Source organism: Propithecus coquereli, unplaced genomic scaffold (genome assembly GCF_000956105.1).
Source record: "Propithecus coquereli isolate 6110/MARCELLA unplaced genomic scaffold, Pcoq_1.0 Scaffold166, whole genome shotgun sequence".
NCBI classification, from domain to species: Eukaryota; Metazoa; Chordata; class Mammalia; order Primates; family Indriidae; genus Propithecus; species Propithecus coquereli.
This window is the reverse complement of record NW_012141191.1, coordinates 5508150-5530237: the sequence shown is the minus strand read 5'-3', so window position 1 is coordinate 5530237 and position 22088 is coordinate 5508150. Positions and strand designations below refer to the sequence as shown.

Here is a 22088-nt window from a genome sequence, read left to right as displayed (position 1 = left end):
AAAAAGGAATCTTGGTTGTGTGCGTTTCCCTTGAAGCCCTTAGCCGTTCAGTTTTACACACGTCTGGGAGTTGGGGATCGTGGGAGGCTAACCTGGTGGGCGTGGGCAGGAAGCCCTTGCACGCGAGTACTGGCCCTGGGAGGCCTTCCTTTAAAGCCACGTCGGGTAGGGACCCCGCGGCCTTGCCACTTCCCCACCACCTTAATCCCGCCTCTCCTTCCAACCTTCAGGAAAACAGCCCTGAAACACTACAACTGCAAGGAATTTCGTAAGCTCTCAGGACGAGAGGCAGAGGTCATTTGTAGCCCAGCGGGCCGGAGGCTGGGAAGTGGGGAGCTGGCAGCGAGTCCCTTCACTTGATGAGAGATATGTAGAGGACCTCGAATGACACCGTATTTGGGAATTTTCGCGCTCAAATCTCAAGGACTCTTGGAACACGGGACGAAGGACTTTTTTCGAAGCCAAATTTCTTATGATTTCTCCAAATGGTCAGCGAAACGGGGCAGTATAAGGGATTTGAGAATAAAGAAAAATTTAAAAGGAAAGCAGCATGGCTCTGTACCAGGTTTGTAGGGGCGTTCTCTACCAAGGCGACCCCCTTTCCTCCCTGGGTCACCTAGCCACCCTATCTCGTTGCCACTCAAACAGTCTGGCATTATTTGGTCCCGGGGGCCCCGTTTCACTCCAGTGCACATTGGGGGCTGAGATCTAAATACTCATTTGATATAGCGCAGTAATCCTTTTCTCATATTTGATGGGAATGTTTTCCATATCCCAGTATTTGACAACATCTCCCTATAGGGACAGGTTTGTATTTATGTTGGTAAAATGTCCCCTGCCTCAAAGTCTATTGTAACCCAACACCTGACAACCCCGAGTCCCATTTCTGTTTGTAGAAAGGGTTTATTCAAGCACATAATGGGATCCCAGCAGAAAGCCTTTCAGAACAAGGGTCTATGGTAAACTTCACCACATGAACTCCGTTTCCAGGGCTATTAAGCTTTTAATTGGAAAATAGCAGAGGAAATTTCAAGGTGACTATAACGTGTTAGCAGTTAGTGCGGAGAAGAAAAGCCGGAGCGGGAATGAATGTAGAAAGCATATGGTCCGAATCACATTTAGGAGGAGCAGCCTGCTTCTACTAAGTCCCAGCAGTTTATACACTTATGGGAAAAATCATCAAAGAAATTGGAAAGGGAGGGGGGAGGATTGCAAGTGAATGTAACCTCACTAAACTAGATCCACTCGTGCTCGCCTCTGGGTGGGGTGTGTGTGTTTTCAACCCACAATAACTGAGTAGAATTGTGGCAGTTAATAGTGAAAGGGTGAAAAATAATGTGCGTATACGGTTCTTTCTCGGCACACATACAACCGCAGGGTGTGTGTATATCTAAAAGCTCAGAATGCAGGTGCCCTTGCTGAGAAAGGACGTTCTGACTCCAACTCTTAAGAGTCCGGGTAGCTGCTCCTCATTCCAACCAACACTGAATCAAAAAAGTACAGTTTCATACTGTCCCGTTTTATTACACAGGAAATTTTCTGCTTTGCTGGATTCTCTTGGAAAGGAAAGTCAGGGTTCCTATTTTGCTGTTTTAATCGCGACCACGGTAACGTTGGCGTGGGCAAACGCTGGGAGGCAGGGCGTGCAGAAACCCCTGTGAAGGCAGGAAAACGTCCCCTCTCCCTGTGCCTGAACTTCTCACTAGGAACTTCAGCTCTCACTCCTGTTGCCTCTCGACTGGCTCTTAGGCCAGCTTCAAATTGAAACGGGGTGGGGGGGGATGTCTAGCATGGCGGTGGGGAAACCAGCAATCGATTTCAGTTGGCGACAATGTCCTTGTTCTCCAGTTGGTTGGGGACAGACTCGTGCATACCCTCACAGGATCCCCGAAGCCGGGAGGTAGAGGGCAGAGGCCGCGTGGGGCCGCGGTGGCCGTGGGGGCAACTGAACCCGCGTCGAACGGCCCCGGGGACACCAGTGAACAGAAGGAAGGTCCTGAATGATCATGTCCCCCACACCGTTTTGGAAGGGAAGGAGACGGGTCGCAGTGGGAAGCCTGCTCCAGATCCCTAGGGGCCGAGGCCTTTTGGAGCAAACCGGGGAGCAAAACGGCCTGTGACTCCCCTGGCCCTTTGCAGACCGCGCAGATGCTGCTCCGTCCTTCATGTTCTCGAACTTTCGAAGCCAGCAAGTCACGCCTGGGGCCCAGCACTCCCCGCCCCTGCAGATTCCTCAGACCCAGCCGAGACACAAAACCGCGTCCACTCCCACCTTTTGTGGGATGAGGGTGCGCTACAGCATCGCTTCACCCCAGGGGCCTACCGAGCGGCGATCTAAGCCCCGCAGTTTCGAAGAACTGGGAAAGCGCGCGTCTCCTCTCCGGGCGCTTCGCCGCTGGGCTGCGGCCCTGGGAGGCCCCGAGCGCAGCCGCTCACTCCCCGCTTCGACCCTGGGTCCCCCAGGGAGCGCCCGCCGTCTTGGCCGGCCGGTCCGCTCGGGCCAGATACACCCTACCGGGCACAGGAGGGCGTGGGGCGGGCTGAGGGCGCCGTCGAGTCCCCACAGCGTTTGGGAAGGGAGAGGGTCGCAGACGCTGTCTGCCGCCTGAGCAAAGGAAAAGGGAAAAACATGTCTCCAAAGTCAAATGAGCAGCGCTGATTTTAAATTTTAAGATACTCTTCTCCTGCGACTTTAAAACAAAAACAAACAGCTGAGGAAATCATTTTAGGTAATTTTAGCAACATTCAAGGGACAGGTAAAGAAAGTTTCCTTTCCCAAGCGTGTTCGCTCTTGCGGCGCTGGAGCACTTCTTCCTAGGACGAGCCACTTTTCCAGAACACTCCCTCCCGCCTTCCTCCTTCTCCCCCGCTGTCCTTGGACAAAGCCCCGCCGCGGGGGAAGCGGGAGGTTGTGCGCGCTTCAGGGAAAGAAATCCCCGTTCGGTTTCAGGGGTTCAGGAATAATGGGGGAAATGGCGCCGAAAAGGGGCGCCGCCTGCACCCCTGGGAAAGTGGGTGCGAACTCGACGCCAGGAGGCCGCATCGAGGCAGGAGAGCTACACCTCTAGGCTGAGGAGCTACGACGGAACTTGAGGTGGAGGGCTTGAAGGGCGTCCCACCCCGGAAGAATGTAGGCCGAGATTCTCTTGTCTATTTCTCGGCTCAAGAGCCTTGGGGCACGACGACTTCCGGAGTGCTCGGGGCCCCGCCCACCCGACACGCCCCGCCCACGGCCCTGTTCGCCCCGCCCACCCCAGTCGTCTCCGGCTCGGCTTTGAACTGTATAAAAATTTTGCTGGTCGCCTGGGCCGTGGGGGCGGGATGCGGATGAGGGGGAATAACTTAAACAAGTGGCTTAGTAACGACCGATCCGCTCTTCCGTGAGGAGGCCGGTCAGCCGGCGGGGGAGGGTAAGGAGGCGTCTTAAGGCGAGAGTCGCAAGTCGTTGGCAGCGGCCGGTTTCAACGGCGCAGGGCCGAGCAGGCTGCAGGTCTCAGGCCCGCTCCGCGTATGCGCCGAGGGCGACAGGACCAGCCACGCGCCAGCTTCCCGGGCAAACTTCCCAGGGGGGCGGCGGCGCGGGGGCAGGCAGCCACGACCTAGCCGGCTGGGCGGACAGGGCCAAGCCAGGGGAGGCAAGAAATCCCCCCCAACCCCTCGACAGGCGTCCTTTCGCGTTTCTTTGTAACGCGTGGCACGTTTTAAAAAGGCACCTAATGTGACTCGTAAAGCGTCAAGATGCCGTGCAATATACTTGAACGTGGGAAACCAGTTCAGCGCTAAATGTTGAAGTGAAGCAGAGGCGGGTGCTCGGCTTTTATGTTTGGGCAGGAGTCTTGTTTTGAAAGATGCGAGGGAAACAGCAGTGTAGGCTGGGTGGGTCTGGCTCCCACCCCTGTCCCGGACTGCGGTCTCCGTGCCTGGATAGTGGAGCGGGGCCAGATTGCGGGTATGACCATGGTTGTAGCGAGAAGGCGGGTGTCGCCAAGGTCGTCCTGGGCCCCAGTTCAGTGGCATGGGGTTTGCAGGACACTAATGGGTGAGAGCCAGGGTCCCCGGGCGGAGGCGTAAACCCAGCGGCCTGTTTGCAGGGTGGGTTTCCCGCCCAAGGGCTGGGTCCGCTGGAGAAGGGAGGTCACTCGGGCCCCTAGCCACTACTGGAACTGGCGGTGGCCCTGGGGAAAGGCATGCGCTCCCCTTGCCTCCAGCCCCTCCTTGCGTGGCGGGAGCTTGCCAAGCGTCCACGAGAAGGCGGCCTGGCGAGCCTGCCTCGGTTTCCACGAGCCACAGCAGCGGAACACCTGCAAAAGCTCGGTAAAGGCTGTCCCGGCAGCCCGCATAGTCTGCGGGGTGAGCACGCCACGCCAGGCACGCGCACACTTGCACACACCAGGGATCCCGCCTGCGGGAGAAGCAGGCTTGCTTGTTGTGGGCCTCCGACCAAGGGGGCAGAGCTTTGAAAAACTGACCGCCCCTCGAATGTGTTTATTAAAATACAGTTAAAATCCAGCCGTCAAGATTTACGGTCTGTGCTCTACCTCGTGTTCAGAATTGTGTTAAGTTCTTAACGCAACACCCCTGGGCCAGGCCTTCCTTGGGTCTGTCTTGCACCTTCCTCCTAGGTGTCAAAAATAAAACTTGAGCGTTACTCCACCCATTGGGCATGCAAGGAAGGCTCCAGATACATGCGTCTTTTGGGGGGGCACTGGACAGAGAAAAGTCGGGGTCTTCGGGTCAGCCTGCGGCTCTACGTGGCCCGCTGAGGTCTTGAGGACCATCCCTCCCGCTGGGAGTGGCCCTTTCTGAGTCCGATCCCTGGCAAGGGTTCTGTGAAGCCGCCCGATGCTGTACCAAACTTGGCGTCAGGCGAGGCAGGTGGACTTAGGCCTTTTTGAAGGGCGGATGCTACCCACTGGACAAGCCTAGTTCCCAAAGCGCAGGCGGCCGGGACGCGCACGGCCTGCGCAGCCCACGCCCGCGGGGAGCGCCCAATCTAGGTTGAGAGCACGCTGGTACGCCTACCCCGGCTCTGCCTGGCTTTCCAGAAGTCCAGGGGCACTGAAGGGGACAAGTGCTGGGATAGCGCGTTCTCCCATTGAGGGGGCGTGCCCTGCTTCTCCAACAACCCTCCCACCCCCCTGGGCAAAATTAGCGTGCTGGGGTCACCTACTGAGGGCGGGAGCTCCAAGACTCTTGGTTCTTCAGAAGCCAGAATTAGTCAAAGAAATGGGGGCCGGGGGGAGAGGTCTGGACAGTGGGAAGGGGTCCCCGCGAGCGCGCGGGTGAATGAGAGATCTTCATTCCTAGAATGCCACCACTAATGCCTCGGAGGTAGTGACTCCGCGGCCCGGTTCCCTTCCCCGCGCGCCCCGCAGCTTCCCGCGGCCTCCGTCACAATAGCTACTGCTACAGCCGCCGAAGGGCACATGGCTGCAGTAGCAGCAGCCTGACAAGTGTGATAAAATGATCTTCCTTAACTAAACTCGTAAAGCACTGGGCAATAAAACTCAATCTTCTGTAAAATCCAATTAAGTCATTATCTGACTGATTGTATCTTTAATTGAAAACAGAAGTGACAGTAAATTTCTGTGATATATCAGGATCAATCGATACCGCTATACGATTCAGCCCCAAGAAGTGATTTATAATGTCAAACCTATATAGGTAACTCCACATTATTCTCTCTAAAACCACTGGTGGATGAAATTAAGAGTAAGTGCATTTAATAAAAAACAAGATGGTCAGGTTATTGATTACAACAGATGGGGGTGAAATCAAATAGATGTTTTCAAAGCACAGAGCGAAGAAAATACAAGTAATTTCTTTTTTCCTGTTTAATACCGCTCACCAAATATACACACAAGAAAATTCAGTCATCAATAACATTTTTATTTCAGGTACAGCTGCAACTGTGCAGAACAATGAATTTTTTTAAGACTAGTTTCATTTCAGCATGGCTTCTGTTACATAAGGAAGTACTCCATGAGCAATTTTTAACAAAATAATGAACTCAGGAATCTGTGGTAACTTTTAAAGATGTACTTATTTCCAAATCAGATTACAACCTAAAATTACCAAATAGTCTAGATAGCATCCATTTTCTCCTGTAGTAGAAAGAATGTATACGATAAACTCATTCTAGAAACAACACCAGGAACTCGGCATCACTGAGGTTACTTTAAATTGTACTGTTTTCAAATTACCCTTTACAGAAAAGTAGCAATTCTTACCAGCTTTAATTTTTTTTTCTGAGTATATTTCAGTCATGTTTTGGATTGAGGACATGTGATGAGGCTACACACGCAGTAACACACACAGCATATCCATTTACTTTAGTCTCCTGCAGATTTCTAAAAATCACTAATTTGCCTGCTCTTTTTTTCTCACCAGTCAGGTACTTGGCTAAATTTATATTTTTGCAGTTTTATTAAAATACTAAATTTAAAAAAAAAACCCGGAGGCACCTAGATTTCATTTTAAAACTAGAGTAACATCTAATTATGACTCATTTAGATGCACGCATACGGCTTTACTTAAGTGTATTGTTATTTCTTGAAAACTACGTGAAACCAGTGTCATAAAAAAATGAGGAACACTACTATTTAAACTCCGTGAAAAAGCACTTAATTCTTGTGGATGGTAGTCATGGGCCCTAAACTATTACAAATGTGTTTTCACCTTTGGACGAAACTCTAAGGAGTATAAACCAAACACGTTTTCAACATTTAAATCGGCATGAGTCAACTCAGAATATTAACAAACCCCGTGGGAAATGGAATAAGCCTTGTATTCCAAGTGAACCGCCCTCGGCAGCGGGCGCCGCTCACTCGTCCTCCTCGATGACGGGAGTGACCGTGAAGCTGCTGGGCTCCGACGCAGGCTCGCATTCGAGCACTCCCTTTGTGCTCTCGGTACTAATGGGAGAGCTGTTCGAGAGGGAAACCAAGCCAGAATCTTGACTGCTGGGAGGCGAGAATACTGGGAAGTGGGGGGAGAGAAAGGGAGAAGAGAACGTTAAAAAGTGGCTAGTCTTTCTACACTCAGGATTCAATTAGGTTCCAACAAAGAAAGTGGCACTCACCATTTCTATTCTGAGTTGAAAGTGTTTTTACAGACACTCATTAAAACCCCCCGAGCTTCTTTAGAATAAAAAAGTATTCTGCACAGTATATTTATATAACTAAAGGGAAAAGCTAGGCAGCAGAGTTCCAGTTTAATGTTCATTAAAAAAACAAAGTTTGCTCCACCCTCTTTGGGAAAACTATTTCCACCCTTCACTTGAGTCCCTCCCCTTTATGTAAAGGATGCTAAAGCAACTTGTCAAGTGATCTGTCGGACAAATTACCCCTAGGCAAGACTCCACCCATCTATTTCCACCATTTGACAGGTAACCTTAGTTTTTTCGTTGTTTTTTTATTTGTTTTTTTTTTTCTGTTTTCAAGACATAGCAGGTGAAGTTGGATAGCGCATCAACTTTCCTATTATTTCTCTTGGCTATGAAAGGACAAACACAAGGGGAAGGGGGTGTCAGCATACATTATGGCAGCAAACGAGGGTATTTTTTAAAAACACAAATAGTAACAATATGGAATTATACCACACTAAAATAGAAGTCAGGTAAAGTTTTTGAAAGCAAACCTATTAACATAAAATTTCACTGGAAAATCTACATTAAATATGAAGGATGCAAAAGTAATAATGTGTTAAACAATTTTTGCAACCTTACAAGCCACAGTAGATACAAAATTTAAGCAAAAGGGTCTCTGACCTTCTTAACCTTAGCCAAGTTTAGACCCACCCCCAGAACTCCCTTCCTGCCTGGTGTGAATGTAATTAAGGGGAAGCTGCAGTGGTAATTTCTCTCCTCATTAACTTCCTGATTGGTTTCAGCCTCAGGATTCTGCCGGGCAGTAGTTTGTCACCAATTCCAAATGGCCAATCGTTAATACTAATGTTTGTGTAACTAACTGCCAGCATCTGCCACGGCTTCTTGTACAACAATAATGGTGAAAGGGTACATTAGTGCTCCTGTGTTAATTCAGCTTGTGTTCATCAATAGGGAAATCTATGATGTAATTAGCAAAATGCATTGGGAGCTGAGTGCTGAAGTCATTTGTAGAGAACTAAATCATAGTAGAAGCTGTACTGGGTCCTGATGTGTTTGCCATCAATACTTATTATGTTTGGAATTTAATAAGGTATATTACCATGCTGAAAAGAGACCTTTTTACAAGAGAACACTATTTACACTTGTTATGGGTTTGGAAAAGGTTTGCTGCAGCTAGTGGAACCACACAGAAATAAAAGAACAGAGCTGGGATTTAAGAAGCAAACCTTTAACCACTCCACTGGACTAAATTATTCCAGAAAGTCCTCTTCCTCCAATGACATATGGATAGACAGACAGATGGACACTTTTGTATAGCTACCTCAATATCCAATAAGGAAAGGAAGGATCTGAAAACTTAGCAAATAAATAAATTTGAAAAGCAATTTAGGCAATTTCTTGACAACCAATTACTTTGTATTGATGGTATTTGTTTAGTCTTTAGTAACTTAAATAAAAAGCAAGACAGGAGTTTGTAAGCTTTTAAAAAAAAAGAGGGGGAATAAAATTTTTTTTGAAAAATTTAAAGGGAGTCATTAACTATTATTTTATAGATGCCAAAAAACATGTACATGCAATATATAAATATAGTAACCAAAAAAACTGGGAAGCTAGGAAATCTGAAGCTTTCATCTTGAAGTTCATAAAGGCTTCTTACCAAATTTGTATTGTTATATGGATTTAAAATTCTCTGAATATCCAAGGTAATTTATGAATTGCATGTACACACACCTGGTTGTTATATACATGCACAGAGAAATGTTTTCCAAAGGCAGTAGTAGGTTTTGTGCTGAGATCTTGTTACTAAACAGATCTGGAGATCTAAGAGCTTCCTGAACAGTCCATAAGTTAATCTGCCCACCCTCATCCCCACCCTCCACCCTAAACCAGTAACAGAAGTTTCTATGTATAGAAGCTATAGGGAAGAGAGTAAACATCTACTGACTCCTACCTGTATGCCACATACTTTAATAAGGTATTTTACCCTCCGATCATTCACTGAGAGAATTCCTTTCCCCATTTTACATAGGAAGTTGTCAAGGGCAGTGCAGCACTGGTTAGCCTGACTCTCTGGCATGCTCTCTGGCCTTTGCACCAACCTACCCTTGGGCATCATATTTAGGAACAGGCCACTGAACCCAACTTTCCCAGTCCCTGTGTGAGTTCAAGGAGGCAAAATAACTGACCTTTGTCAGGCTGATGCAGAGGCTAGAAAGGAATAGGTAAGTGTTCTCCCAATAAGTTCTGAGCCCTGGGCCTGCCTTCTGCCTGCAGTTAGCAGCTGACCTAAGAGATGCCCCCTCCTCATTTAGTCAACGTGGGACTCAACTGAAAATGGAAAGAGTGGGAATTTTCTTGGAAAGTATTCTTATGACTAGGGGCTACAAAGACATGCAGAATATGTTACCTGTATCGAGTATCAACTGGGGAGGCTGGAAGCATACTTAACACATGACTGCACTCCAGAGAAGATGTAAACAAATGAACTCAACCTGCTTTGAAAAACACCTGTATTTTTTAAAGTGTTTCTCCACTCAAAATTTAAATCTGTTATTTTTACATTTGTCCAAGGCTTAGCATTGTCTTTGAATAATAGGCTGTCGAAGTTACAAACAGTATATCTGTTTAACTCATTTTGTAAAGCACCTCATAAAAGTTCCAAGTACATAAAAAGATTTGGTGTTTTTTTCTTAGTGACTAATGTCCCAAATCTCTTTTACTACCATCCTTAAACAGTCCCCTCAAGGTACTGTCTCCATTTTAATGTAGCTTCCTTAAACTTTTGGGGCGAAGAGTACTAATTGACCATTGCAAATTATTTTATACTAATTCAAAATTCGAAAATCAAAAGGATCCTTTTTGCTTTCTAAGTTGATTCTAAGGTGCCCTGCACAAGGCTAATTTCCACTCCAAAGGTTTCTCTTAATCATTTTGTAAAAATGCTAACTCTTAGTGTTGTGGCACTGTTGGGGAACAGATAGTATTGGTACCACTAGAAATTGGTTCAATCTTTCTGGACAGCAATCTAGTGACATGTAATAAGAACCATAAAACTGTTCGGCCTCTCTGACCTGGTAATTCCACTCTTGGGAATAACCCCAAAGAAAGAAAGAATAATTGTCCCTGAGATGCTCAACACTCCACTATTTGCATCAGTGAGGATGCATAGTGCACTGCTCTTGTGCTGGGGAAGCGGGGGCAGGAAGCATTCACAGGCAATAAACAATTAAGGATCATGCTACCCTATAATCATTGATGGCCTTCCAGCATTTACAGAAATGGAAGAAATGACTTCTAGAGACCAAAGTAGAGATTGAAAAGTAAGGAAAAGAAAAAAGGAAAACTTGTGCATCTGATCTTTTTTCATGTAATAATGAAAGGTGGGTAAACCTCCAATGCTGACCCTTGTTTGAACCAGCAAGTCTAGTATCTGTTTTCTCTTAAGAAGCCTATTTGTCTACAGCAGCTATAGGGCCTCTCTTTCATTATTATTTAATGAATTAAACAAAAACCTTAAACAAAAACCTTACACATAATCATTCTTACCAATGCGGGAGGAAAAAAAAAAACACTTTAAGATGATTTTGGTGATGCCATCTAACCATCAGTATTCTTTTTGAAAAATATATGCTGCCAAAAAGAAAAATCCCTCTGAAAAACAAAACAAAAACCACTCTAAGTGCTAAATCTTTTGACATTGCAAAGACCCCTGACTTTTAACTTGAGTGATCTGTTGGAAGTCAATGGACTGGAACGAATAATTCTCTTCCAGTGATGTGAGAAAATAGGATATTCATGCTAGAAAACTATTTTTTCTTCCTCTATATGTTAAATACTATTAAACCCCCACTAAGAAGCCATTTAAAAATAAAATGCAAGTGGCATTCTTCAATTGTTAGCAACTCTTCCCTAGATGCTGACTGCTAAGGAAGACAAAAGTGCTGGCCTCTTCGGTTTCCTAGAGTTTGCAGGTGTTAAGTAAGAGTCTCATGAAAAGCTAATGAAAATTCTTCAACAACAAATTCTTCCGCTTCATGTTAACCATAGTGTTTGGAAATAAAATCATGTTCAATCAATACCACTTAGCAGATATTTAATGTTTTACAATAGAACTCTTTTCCAGAGTGGGACTGCTGCCCTTCTCACTAACATTTAAAATAATTAGGATTATCTTAGCTGTCCGAAGCTTGGCAGGTTCAGTTTGTACTTTCAAACAGCATTAATTCCTGGCACTCAGAACAAGGGATAAAAGGTAAAGATATGAATGGAGATCTTTATTCCACCTGATCTATCCTGGATTAGCTCATTCTTTTCCAGTTCATGCCTGCACTCTAGTTAAGAGGAAGGCTGAGCTGTAACTGATGTAATTAGAAACCACAAGCTGAGAAAAAATAGCCCTTTAGTAATCTCCCCCCATTTACTATAAACTCACTAAAAAAGTAATAATCTTTGAAACAATTAAATGTGTTTTTCCCCCTGAGTGGAGAGGAGCATAGGATTATGCTGTCCTTAAACCGTATCTTAATTATCAGTTCGAAAATCTAACACCAGTTTCTAAGGGGGTTAGCCCTGCCCCCTGTATGTATGGTAGAGAGAAGGAACCAATCTGTGGTAAATCAGAGTTCCTGTAGGTGGAAGCAAGTGAATTATCAGTGCCTCCTCCTTAATACAACTATCACAACCTTTGCCAGCACTGGGAAACTGTACTTTAAAAATGAGTTGAACTGAGAATAGAAAGTAGATATTTGTGCAACATTAACAGTACCTCTTCCCTTCTAAATTTCATGTATAACACATATATACACAATTCACAAAATAATAATGGAACAATGGCACATTCAGCCTTCCACCCCACCTGGGACCCAAGCAGAACAGCTCAGAGCCAAGCATTCCTTTTCTACCTCTCACTACAGCAACGCTGACAGACCCTCCTGGATCACAGCATGGCAGCTGCTGGGCCCCACATCCCCTGCTTGTTTCACAGAGGGGGCACCACAATCACTTGAGTCTCAGAGATGAATCATCAACATGTCCATGGCAGCAGCCCTGCCCTAATAGGGGCTCAGCTCCCTTAAAAGCACCTCTTCACTCCTCACCTCCCAAAAAACGTCTTCCCCATCAGCAGTGGCCATGCTCCCGACTGCTCCCTTGCCCCCAAACTGTTACCACCAGTTGTGGGAACTTTCCTCTAGCTGACATTTCTTCCTAAACCCTCTCAGAAGGGAGCAAGAGGCAAAACCACCTATTCCTCACTTGAGCAGGTCCTTTGTTAACATAAACTCTGCTTTTTTCATTTTTTTGAGGGTGGTGAAAAGACGGCTGGTGTCAAATCAAATCCAAACAGCAGGTGTCTGTGGACAAGCTTTATAAACCATACAGAAAATAGTATTATTACCCAATGATCAAGCAAACTGTTGCTTCAGACTAGTATTTGGAAGAAGGAGGAATCTGTAGTTTTTCAGCCCAAGTTTGTCCTGAAAAGTTGGGAACTCTGCAAAGTACTGAGCATGGGCTTCAACATCCCAAAAGAAGTAGGGTCTCACCAGTTCCTAATCTGCAATTACTGGGTACCTAGAGCCCTGCCAGAATACGGCTCACTGGGTTACGAGAAGCTGTCCCTTGGTCAAAATGCAACAAAGCAGAGTGGTTAGGCTTGTGGGTTCTGGATCAGACCTTCTGTCTCTTACTGCTGAAGACCTTAGACAAGTCCCTAATCCCTCCATGCCTCAGCTTCCTTATCGATAAAATGAGGTCAGAGTAGAGCACTTAGGATGTTCTGCATAAGGCATGGAGCCATAGTAGTGCAAAGTTTCCCCATTTGGTCACCCACACATGTGGCCTGGTGACTACAGAATCTCAGCATGGGAAGCTGAACTGAGCCCTGTCCCTAGCATCACTTCCCAGCATTTGTCCCCCCTCCCTTCCCCCATCTGCACCCTCCCCACCCCACCGTGCTTCATCTCCCTTGAGCTACAGGGGGCAGCAGTCAGAAAAGGAGGCTCCTTTCTGGGAGGCCATTTTCCCACTACACTCAGTGCACTGACGGGGCAGGAGGGCTGAGGGGAGTCCTGCTCCAGGCCAAGCTCCTCTCACTTCAGAGGATCCATTAGGCTGGGTCAAGCCCAGCTCCTAACTCTCAGCCAGGAACCATGGCCATCTGAGAATCATCACAGAAAGACCACAAGCTCTGCCATCAGACACTGGCCCCTCAATAAATACCTTTAGCCTAAGTTTCCTCAATTGCAAAAGGAGGATTATCATTACTTACCTCACAAAGTTACTTTGAGGATCCAGGAGACAAAATAGTTTGTCAACTTTAAGGCTCTACATACTTGTTAGTCATTATTTTCTCTATTCTCTCTCCTCTGGCATAAATATACTCTTCTCTAGGGAAGAACTCTGAGTTAGTGTCTATGCTCCACTGTGTAAGACATAATCAAGAAATTAATAGGATTTTTATTAAACATTGGTTGAGAAAGAAAAAAATAGTGACAACACACGTAAAAATCCCCGAATGTTCTCAGATTTTAAAGTGTGTTTTAATTCCGCCTGTATTTACTGCACAATGACTCTATGCAAAGCCTGGGCACTGAGACCAATAGAAAAGCAGCATCAAACACATGCTGTGACAAGTGATGAAACCAGGACTTCAGCCTATGCCAGGGGTGAAATACCCAGGCTTTTAATGAGCACGCAGGGCCATGCTCCTTGGGGACTCTGTGCAATGCAAATGAATGCTCAGGTCCATGTACATATGCTATGACTGGGTTGGTCACAAATGTGCAACTGCATTTGAAAACAGTGCAAATGCAACCACACATGATTATCTCAGAAACTAAGGCAGACTGGGCAAAAAAGATGTTCTACAAGTCATCTCTGGAATAAACTTTTTACTTGATTCTGGGAAAGCTGTTTTTTCAGGTAAAGAAGGAATCAAATCCACAAAGCAACTGTGACATTTGCTATTCTACAAACTAGGTTGACTCTGTCCAGATACTTTGTAGTAGAAAAATTTTAAAGAAGCCTTGCAGAAGAAAGAATCACAGATGCTTCAACCTTAAAGGGTAAGATATGATGGAAACCCCTACCTTGATGGGTATTTTGATAAGGCTAAGAAAAAGGATTAAAGTTTTGAAGTCACCACCACTGCCAGGGTAGCTTGGTCACAATGACGTGAGCACTGCCTTCAACCTAGGGCCCCAAATGAGCTCAGCTTCACATCTAATCCACAAGCCTGCAGTTGGCCTTTCACTCTGGATTTTTATCATCTCTAATAAAACACACTGTTCAACAAAATATGTATATTTAAGATGTACAACTTTAGCTATGTGATTTTTAGGAAGTCTTTCATTTAAAAATATCCTGACACTTTGCAATTAAGTGGATACGGGAGAAAGTTCACAAGCCATTTCTCAAGTAGAATTTCCAGTTTGTAATTTGAAGGTAAGTATTGTGGCCCAAATGATATGCTAGTAGCCAGGCAGAGGACTGCATGAGGCAAATTATTTTATCTTTACTACCAGGAGACTGTCTTCTTCAAAAAGCAAATACTATTTCTGGTGGATGCTACATGTGAGATGCAAATCTTCAGTGTAGGCTTATCATACGCTATGCCAACTATTTCCTTCTGTTTTTTCTAACTAGCATTATAGGAAATTTAAGATTAGTAAATTACTAATATTTTTTCTCTAATACAGAATAAGGAAGCAAACACCAGGGCATATCTAAATAGAACATATACCAGTTGAAAACAATCAGGATAGAAAATTTCAGACATTTCCAGGCAGGAGAACACATGCCTATTCAAAGTTGCACATATTAATTTACCACTTAAATACAACACAGCCATCGTGGATGGATAAAGTAAGTTCAGATTACAGGAGGAAGCACTCACTGTTTTGAAATGGTTCATGTTCAAAAGCAGTAAGAAAAAGTTTGAAAGCAATAAGAAAATAACAACATAGACTGTACATTTTTCCAAAAGATTATTTCTATACTTTGTATAAGACTCCAATTCCTAAAATATTTTAATATATATACTTCTTACAACATTTTGTGGTTAAAATGCCTTCTGTCCAATTAGCCCCCAAGAAAGGATTTCAACTCCAAAGAGGTTTAATCTCTGGGCAATCTCTTCAGTGTTTATGATATTTCTGATTGTTTCAGGAAAGGAAAGCTCATGCTCCTGTTTTGACAGGTATTTTAGTTTGCCTTCAAGAATAGGTTTTCCCTTGTCTCCCCAACTGCAGCTCACTTGAAGCCAAACTTAGCTGCAGCCTTTCTTTAGGGGCTTCTCAGAACAACCACCTACGCTCTCTTTGGGTGAGAAGCTCCTGGACCAACAGCGCTTGGCTCTGAACTGAAGGAAAGAAATCAAGACTGGCAGGTATTTTCCAAAGCGTGAGACAAATTTTAATTTAATTCTTCCTTCTTCTGGCCAACAAATTGGTTTCCCTTTCAGGATTTAGTTTTCTGAGTTTTTTATTCTTAGCATTTTTTATTGTGGTAAAATATACGTAACATAAAATTTACCATTTTAACCGTTTTTAAGTGTGGAGTTCAGTGGAATTAAGCACATTCATATTGTGCAACGATCACCCACCATCCAACTCCAGAACTTTTTCATCTTCCAAAACAAAAACTCTGTACCCATTAAACAATAACTCTCTATCCTCTCCTCCCCGCAGCCCCCGGCAACCACCATTCTACTCTGCCTCTACGATTTTGACTATTGTAGGTATCTCGTATAAATGGAATCATACAATATTTGTTCTTTTCTGTCTGACTTATTCACTTAACATAATGTCCTCAAAGTTCATCCATGTTGTAGCATGGGGCAGCATTTCCTTCCTTTTAAAGACATATACCACATTTTGTTTATCCATCATCCACTGGTCACCTGCGTTATTTATATCCACCTTTTGGCTATTGTGAATAATGCTGTGAACATGGGTATACAAATATCTCCTTGAGATTCGGCTTTCAATTCTTTTGGGTATATACCCAGAGGCAGAACTGCTGGATCATTTGGTGGGTCTATGTTTAAGTTTTTTAAGCAACTGCCATACAGTTTTTCATAACGGCTGCACCATTTTACATTCCCACCAACAGCACTCAAGGTTTCCAACTTCCCCACATCCTCAGCAACACTTGTTATTTTCTGTTTGTTGGTATTTTTGTTTTTTTAATAACAGACATCGTGGCTGCGTGAGGTGGCTAATACCCGTAATCTTAGCACTCTGGGAGGCCAAGGAGGAAGGATTGCTTGAGCTCATGCAGGAGACCAGCCTGAGCCAAGAGCAAGACCCTATCTCTGTTAAGAAAAGAAAGAAAAGAAAGAAGAAAAGAAAAGAAAGAAAAGAAAAGAAAAGAAAAGAAAAGAAAAGAAAAGAAAAAAGAAAAGAAAAGAAAGAAAAAGAAAATTAGCCTGGCGCTGTGGCGCATGCCTGTAGTCCCCAGCTCCTTGGGAGGCTGAGGCAGGAGGATCACTTGAGCCCAGGAGTTTGAGGTTGCTGTGAGCTGTGAGCTGGGCTGACGCCACAACACTCTACCCAGGGTGACAGAGTGAGACTCTGTCTCAAAAAGAAATAAAAATAAAATAATAATAATAATAAAATAGCCATTGTAATGGGTGTGAAATGTGGGATTTAGTTTTTGATCCTTTTGTATCAAGTTCTTCCTCCCCTTCTTCCCACTCTCCCCTAATCCTGACCCACTCTCCTGTCTCTTATTTTGTTATCACCAAATTTAACTGAAGAGTCAGCTTCACTGCAATCCATAATGCCTGGCAAACTGGCTGCTGTCTTATTCCCAGAAAAGTTTTCTCGAGCTCACCCATGACTTGCTGGTCACCAAAGCCAAGGCCTACTCCAGTCTTTCCTTCCCTCCCTCAGGAGCACTGGACATGGGCCTGTGCCCTCTCCTCTCCCTCTCCCCAGTCCTCTGGCCATGTGCTCTCCCCTCTCCAGGCTCTCCCTCCCCCCACCTCTCCTCTAACCCAACCCTGAACACAGACTGTCTCCAAGATGCTGACCTCGTCCTCTCCTGTCACACAAGGCTTTAAATACTACCTCCTTGCAAATGAATTCACAATTTGTATCTCCTGCCGACTTCTCACTAGCACTACTTCTGTATTTGAAATATCTAACGGACATCTCCACCTGGATGAGCCTCCTGCAGTGCAAACGCAGAGTCTAAAACTGAACCTACCACCTTCTCCTCCAACAACAAACCTGACCCTCCCTGTCTCTTGGGTCTTGAGTGCACCCACTTCACCAGCCTGCTCAGGCTGCAAGCCTCAGGCATTATCTTAGACCACCCCACCTCCTCCTACATCCAAAGCAGCTGCTAAGTCCTGCTCTCTTGAACTCTGCATGTCCCTCCTTTCCGTTTACCCTCTCCCACCCACGCTTATCCAAATCCCGGACCTCATCACCTTTCGCCTACTCTGCTAGCGTCTGGTGCCCTAGCCAGTCCCTTCTCCCTCTGCTTCACTTTACCCAGGATGCTGCTGTAATGCTTCCAAAAGCATGTCTCTGACATCCTTCCTAAATAAGCACCTTTGGAGGCTTCTGCAAAGGTCCAAGTCCCTGTCCTGGCATTTAAGGAGCAACCTGATTCCGAACTTCTCCCTGCACCTAAGTCAAGCTCTTGCTCCTGCTCTGGATCCCAGCACAGGCCCCTAGGTCCTCTGCTTTTGACACCAAGTTCATGCTGGTCCCTCTGTTTCCCCCAGTCGCCACACTCAAAACCCAACTCAAATGTCAACCTCCTCTAATCTCTTTAAGCAGAAGCAACCTCCCCCTTCTCTAATTCCCAGAGTACTGTACCTTTCTCGTGCCACTATTACTTCCCTGTTCCATTATAAGATCTAATTACTCCCGTACTAATGATTCCCCTACAGACCAGGGTAGGGTCCAAGTCATATTTACCTTTTTTCTTTTTTTAGAGACAGGATGTTTCTCTCTCTCTCTCTCTCTCTCTCTCTGTCGCCCAGGCTGCAGTAAAGTGGCACGATCACAGCTCACTGCAGCCTCAAACTTCTGGGCTCACACGATCCTCCTGCCTTAACCTACCTCCTGAGTAGCTGGGAATACAAGTGTGCGCCACCATGCCCGGCTAATTTTTAAAATTTTTTTTGTTGAGACAAGGTTGGTCTTGAACTCCTGGGCTTAAGTAATCCTACCGCCTCAGCCTCCCAAAGTGCTGGAACTACAGGCATGAGCCAGCATACTCAGCCCATATTTATCTTTAAAGCCCTTTCGTGGCCACCAGTTAAAAGGCTTACATGTGGTCAGCACTCAACAAGTAGTAGTTGATGAATAAAGTAAAAGATAACCCTCACGGGACAAAGCCAGCCGATGTGCTTCCTAGGCCAGTCATGATCAGCACACTAGACGGGTGTGCACACAAAGAATGATGGAGAGGCAGCGATGACAAAAGAAGTGACAGCTGCCAGCCCCCCTGAAGGAAGGGGTGAAGAAAACTCAGAAGCACCTGAGGAAGCAGCAGAGGAGTACAACAGATGTGACAATGAACCTGAAGCTTCAGGAAAGCGTCAGCATCCTGAAAGTGAGAAAGAAGAGAACCCACTTAATAAACATGCCTGTCATCGAAGGTTGGAAGGCAGGAGCCTCTGGCAATTGCAGGAGAAAGTTTTAGTGATTAGGAAACTTATTTATTTGAAACAGACCACTTCTCAATCATTGTGAGTTCATGAGGCATCATGAATCTACCCCTAAACTCAGTCCTTGGATGGATGTAACCACCCTCTGGATGCTAACAAGAATATCAGAATGCCTGAAGCCAGGACGCTGAAAGGATACACAGACACTTTTTTCTCCATAATAAAGGAGGCTTATTAAAGCTACTACCTTAAAAACATAGGTAATGTGGTGACCATCAGATAGTTTTTGGATAGAGTGCTTTTATTATTGATTGGTGGAAGATATGAAACATGAAATACGTAAGTTTGACTCAACAGACATACATAGAACTCTGCACCTAACAATGAGCAAATCTCCATACTTCACAAGCACACAGGACACATTTATGCAAAATGACCATGTACCAGTCCACAGAGGAAGTCTCCATAAATTTCAAAGATATGTATCTTTCAAAACCATCGAAATCTTGGAGATAGTCCATAGTCTATCAGAATTATCTCCTAAGGGAAAAAAACCTTTCAGCTTTAAAAAATCATCAGCAAGAAGAACATAAATTTCACTGACTCTGACTAACAGGCCAGCATTTGGTCACAATATAATTAATTTCACCTTTAATGCTACTGTTGAAAGTATTTAAATGTCCGGACACTGACTTCAACCCACACACTCCTCCCCGATCCCGTATTCTGAGCAGATCAGGTATTTTCACACTTGGTTCATCTTCAGTGAAGACTGTAATTAAATCTTTAATTTGAAAACAAGAGTGAAAGTCCAGCGCTCACTGCATTATCGGCTGCCCTCGAGGCTCAGGGCGAGGAGCAATCACATAACAAATGGCAACCTCAGCGCCTTCAAGCTCAAGTAATCTGCTAATTCCAGAAAGTTCAGCTCATCTCAAAAGTGGCCGATTTACATGTGGAAATGCTTTCCACAGTTATGTGCAAGCTTCCTGGGAATAAAAAATGTTATTTAAATTGTACGGTTCAAGTTTATGTGCTGCCTGACCTTTTGATTACATCATAGCTTTTAAAGTATACATTTAAGACCACGTTTTATTTCATGTACAAGGTGTTGGAAGAAGCCTCTTCAGGAGCTGAGTACTCTCTGGAACACGATGACCTACTGTTTATTTCTTAATCTATCCCCAGAACTAGGTAAAACTCAAGCATAAAAGAAGGCAGGGTGGTGCTAATTTGGTTACTTAATATTTCCTGAGCATCTGCTCTGTGCCCTGCACTGTTCTAGATATGGGGATAGAGCTGTGAATAAAACAAGGCTCTGTTTTCACAAGGAAAACACCTGTTGATCAGACACACCTGGGATCAAATACTGGTTAGGTGACCCAGGGCAATCATTCAACAGCTCCGAACCTCAATTCCTCATCCATTAAAGGAAAACAGCAATGTTAAAGGCTGTTGTAATTAAAAATACAGCATGCCAAGCCTGCTGGCTCAAAATAGACATTCAATTGACACTAGTCCCCTCCCCGACTGTCCCTTCCCATATGAGAAAGCAGATAATCAGCAAGTACTTCGAATACACAGCAGGGACCCCTGAAACAAAATCAGGAGGAAGCGAAGCCTTTTCTCTACGATGTGTTTGCCTGGTCCTTTCCATCGTACTCGCCTCTGCACTTGTTTTCTGTTCTTAGGTATCCTGTTGCCCCTTCGTCCACTCCCGAGGTCTCCCCTCTGCCAAATTACACCTTACCCCTCCCCTCAACCGAATTCATAAATGGTTCTATTCTCTAAGTACACTGTTGCTTGGAACTCTTTGAAGAAAAGCATCCAATTAAACTAATTCACCCAAGAAGCACATGCAGGCTTCATACTGCTAACCCTCTTGTTGATGTTTTCATTTTAAAGAGGAGGATTCTAGACATTGCAAAGATGTCATATTTAGGGGCAGGACAAGTTTCTAAAATGTCATCTATACCACTCAGTATGCAGAATGTATTGCTAGTAAGTGGATAAATCCTTGAGTTTCACTTTTACTACATCAGGTTTTCATAATGTACAGAAAAGACACATTCTTGCCAAGTGAGCAAGGTAACTGTCCATTCCTGGTCTGTGTCTCCAGCCTATGACAGAGAGTCACAGCCCTTTAAAGTATTTACCAGTCAGATGATCGTAAACTGATAATCAGCTTCCCTAACTCAGCCTTCCAGGAGCTTAAGTAGAATGTAGTCCTTTTGGCCAAAAAGAAAATGACTGGTATTTAAAGAAGAATATACACTAAAATAAATTAATTTCTGCTAATAGTAACTCTCATGCTGTCTAGGTGCTTCAATTAGGCTCTAAGATTGTAATTCAGTATTTGTCAGAAAATTGAATAAAATGAACTTTTAATTATTTCCATTAGAAAATATTACTAGTTGTAACACTGAAGCATATAAAATTGAGAGAAAAGAAAAAGACACAAATATCAGCATTAGCTAACTAATACGCCTGGCAGTTAAGGGAGGGAAATTTTTATAATGCTAAAACCAAGGTCATCCATTTATTTAAAAAGCATTCAAAAATTTCCATGTCAAAACAATCAAATTATAAGGAAAAAACATGTATTATTTTTGTAGTAACAAAAAGTGATATAAAAAGGCAGAATGGAAGGATGAAAGGAAACCAAAGAAAATAGTCACTGCTGGAAGCACTGTGCTCTTCACTTGAACTGCAGGAGTGAACTGATGTCTTTAATGAATGGAGGCCGGTAGATGCCAGAGAAATGAAACAGGAATCCTTAGGAAGGCTAGACTACTAGCCTAAGGCAGGAGCTGGTAAGTGCTGACTTGGGAAGCAGGCTTGTGAAATGAAGTTTGGCCCACATTATTTATTAGCATAATTATTAATAATAATTGCCATCATTTATTGAGCCCCTATCATATTCCAGCCATTGTACTTTACCTATTATCTTCACAAAAACCCTCTGGGAAAGTGGGTCTTAATATCCTCATTTGATAGATTTTAAAAACTGAGGCTCAGAGAGTGTGACTATCATGCCAAGGTCACGCAACTGCTGAGTGTCAGAGCCAGTGTCTGTACTCAGGAGGCACCAGGGGCCACAGCACGCTGCAATAGGCTGGCTGGTTATATTCCGCTCACTGCTTGCTGCGGGCCCACAGAGCCCTCTGCAACGAGCTTTCCTCTTCTTCACATTCACACAGTTGTTGCCCAAGCACCTCTCTAGATAGCTATGATTTTGCTGCAAAAAGACAGCTCTGAAGTCTAAGGCATCACCTGAGTTGCAGGTTTGCCTTCTAAAAATGAATAAAGCCAACTACCCAAGAGACCCCAATTCCCCCATCTTTCAAATCCACT

The 22088-nt window shown here is 44.6% G+C and overlaps 1 protein-coding gene across 1 annotated transcript in view; it reads right to left on the bottom strand.

Annotated features, from left to right (window-relative positions):
• Positions 1-5868: 5868 nt before the first annotated feature.
• Positions 5869-22088, bottom strand: part of DMRT1 (doublesex and mab-3 related transcription factor 1) — a 105035-nt gene continuing 88815 nt past the window's right edge. The window contains exon 5 of the mRNA XM_012641603.1: positions 5869-6978. Coding sequence (XP_012497057.1) covers positions 6824-6978 — 155 coding nt within the window. The 3' untranslated portion in view covers positions 5869-6823. The remainder of the gene's footprint in view (positions 6979-22088) is intronic.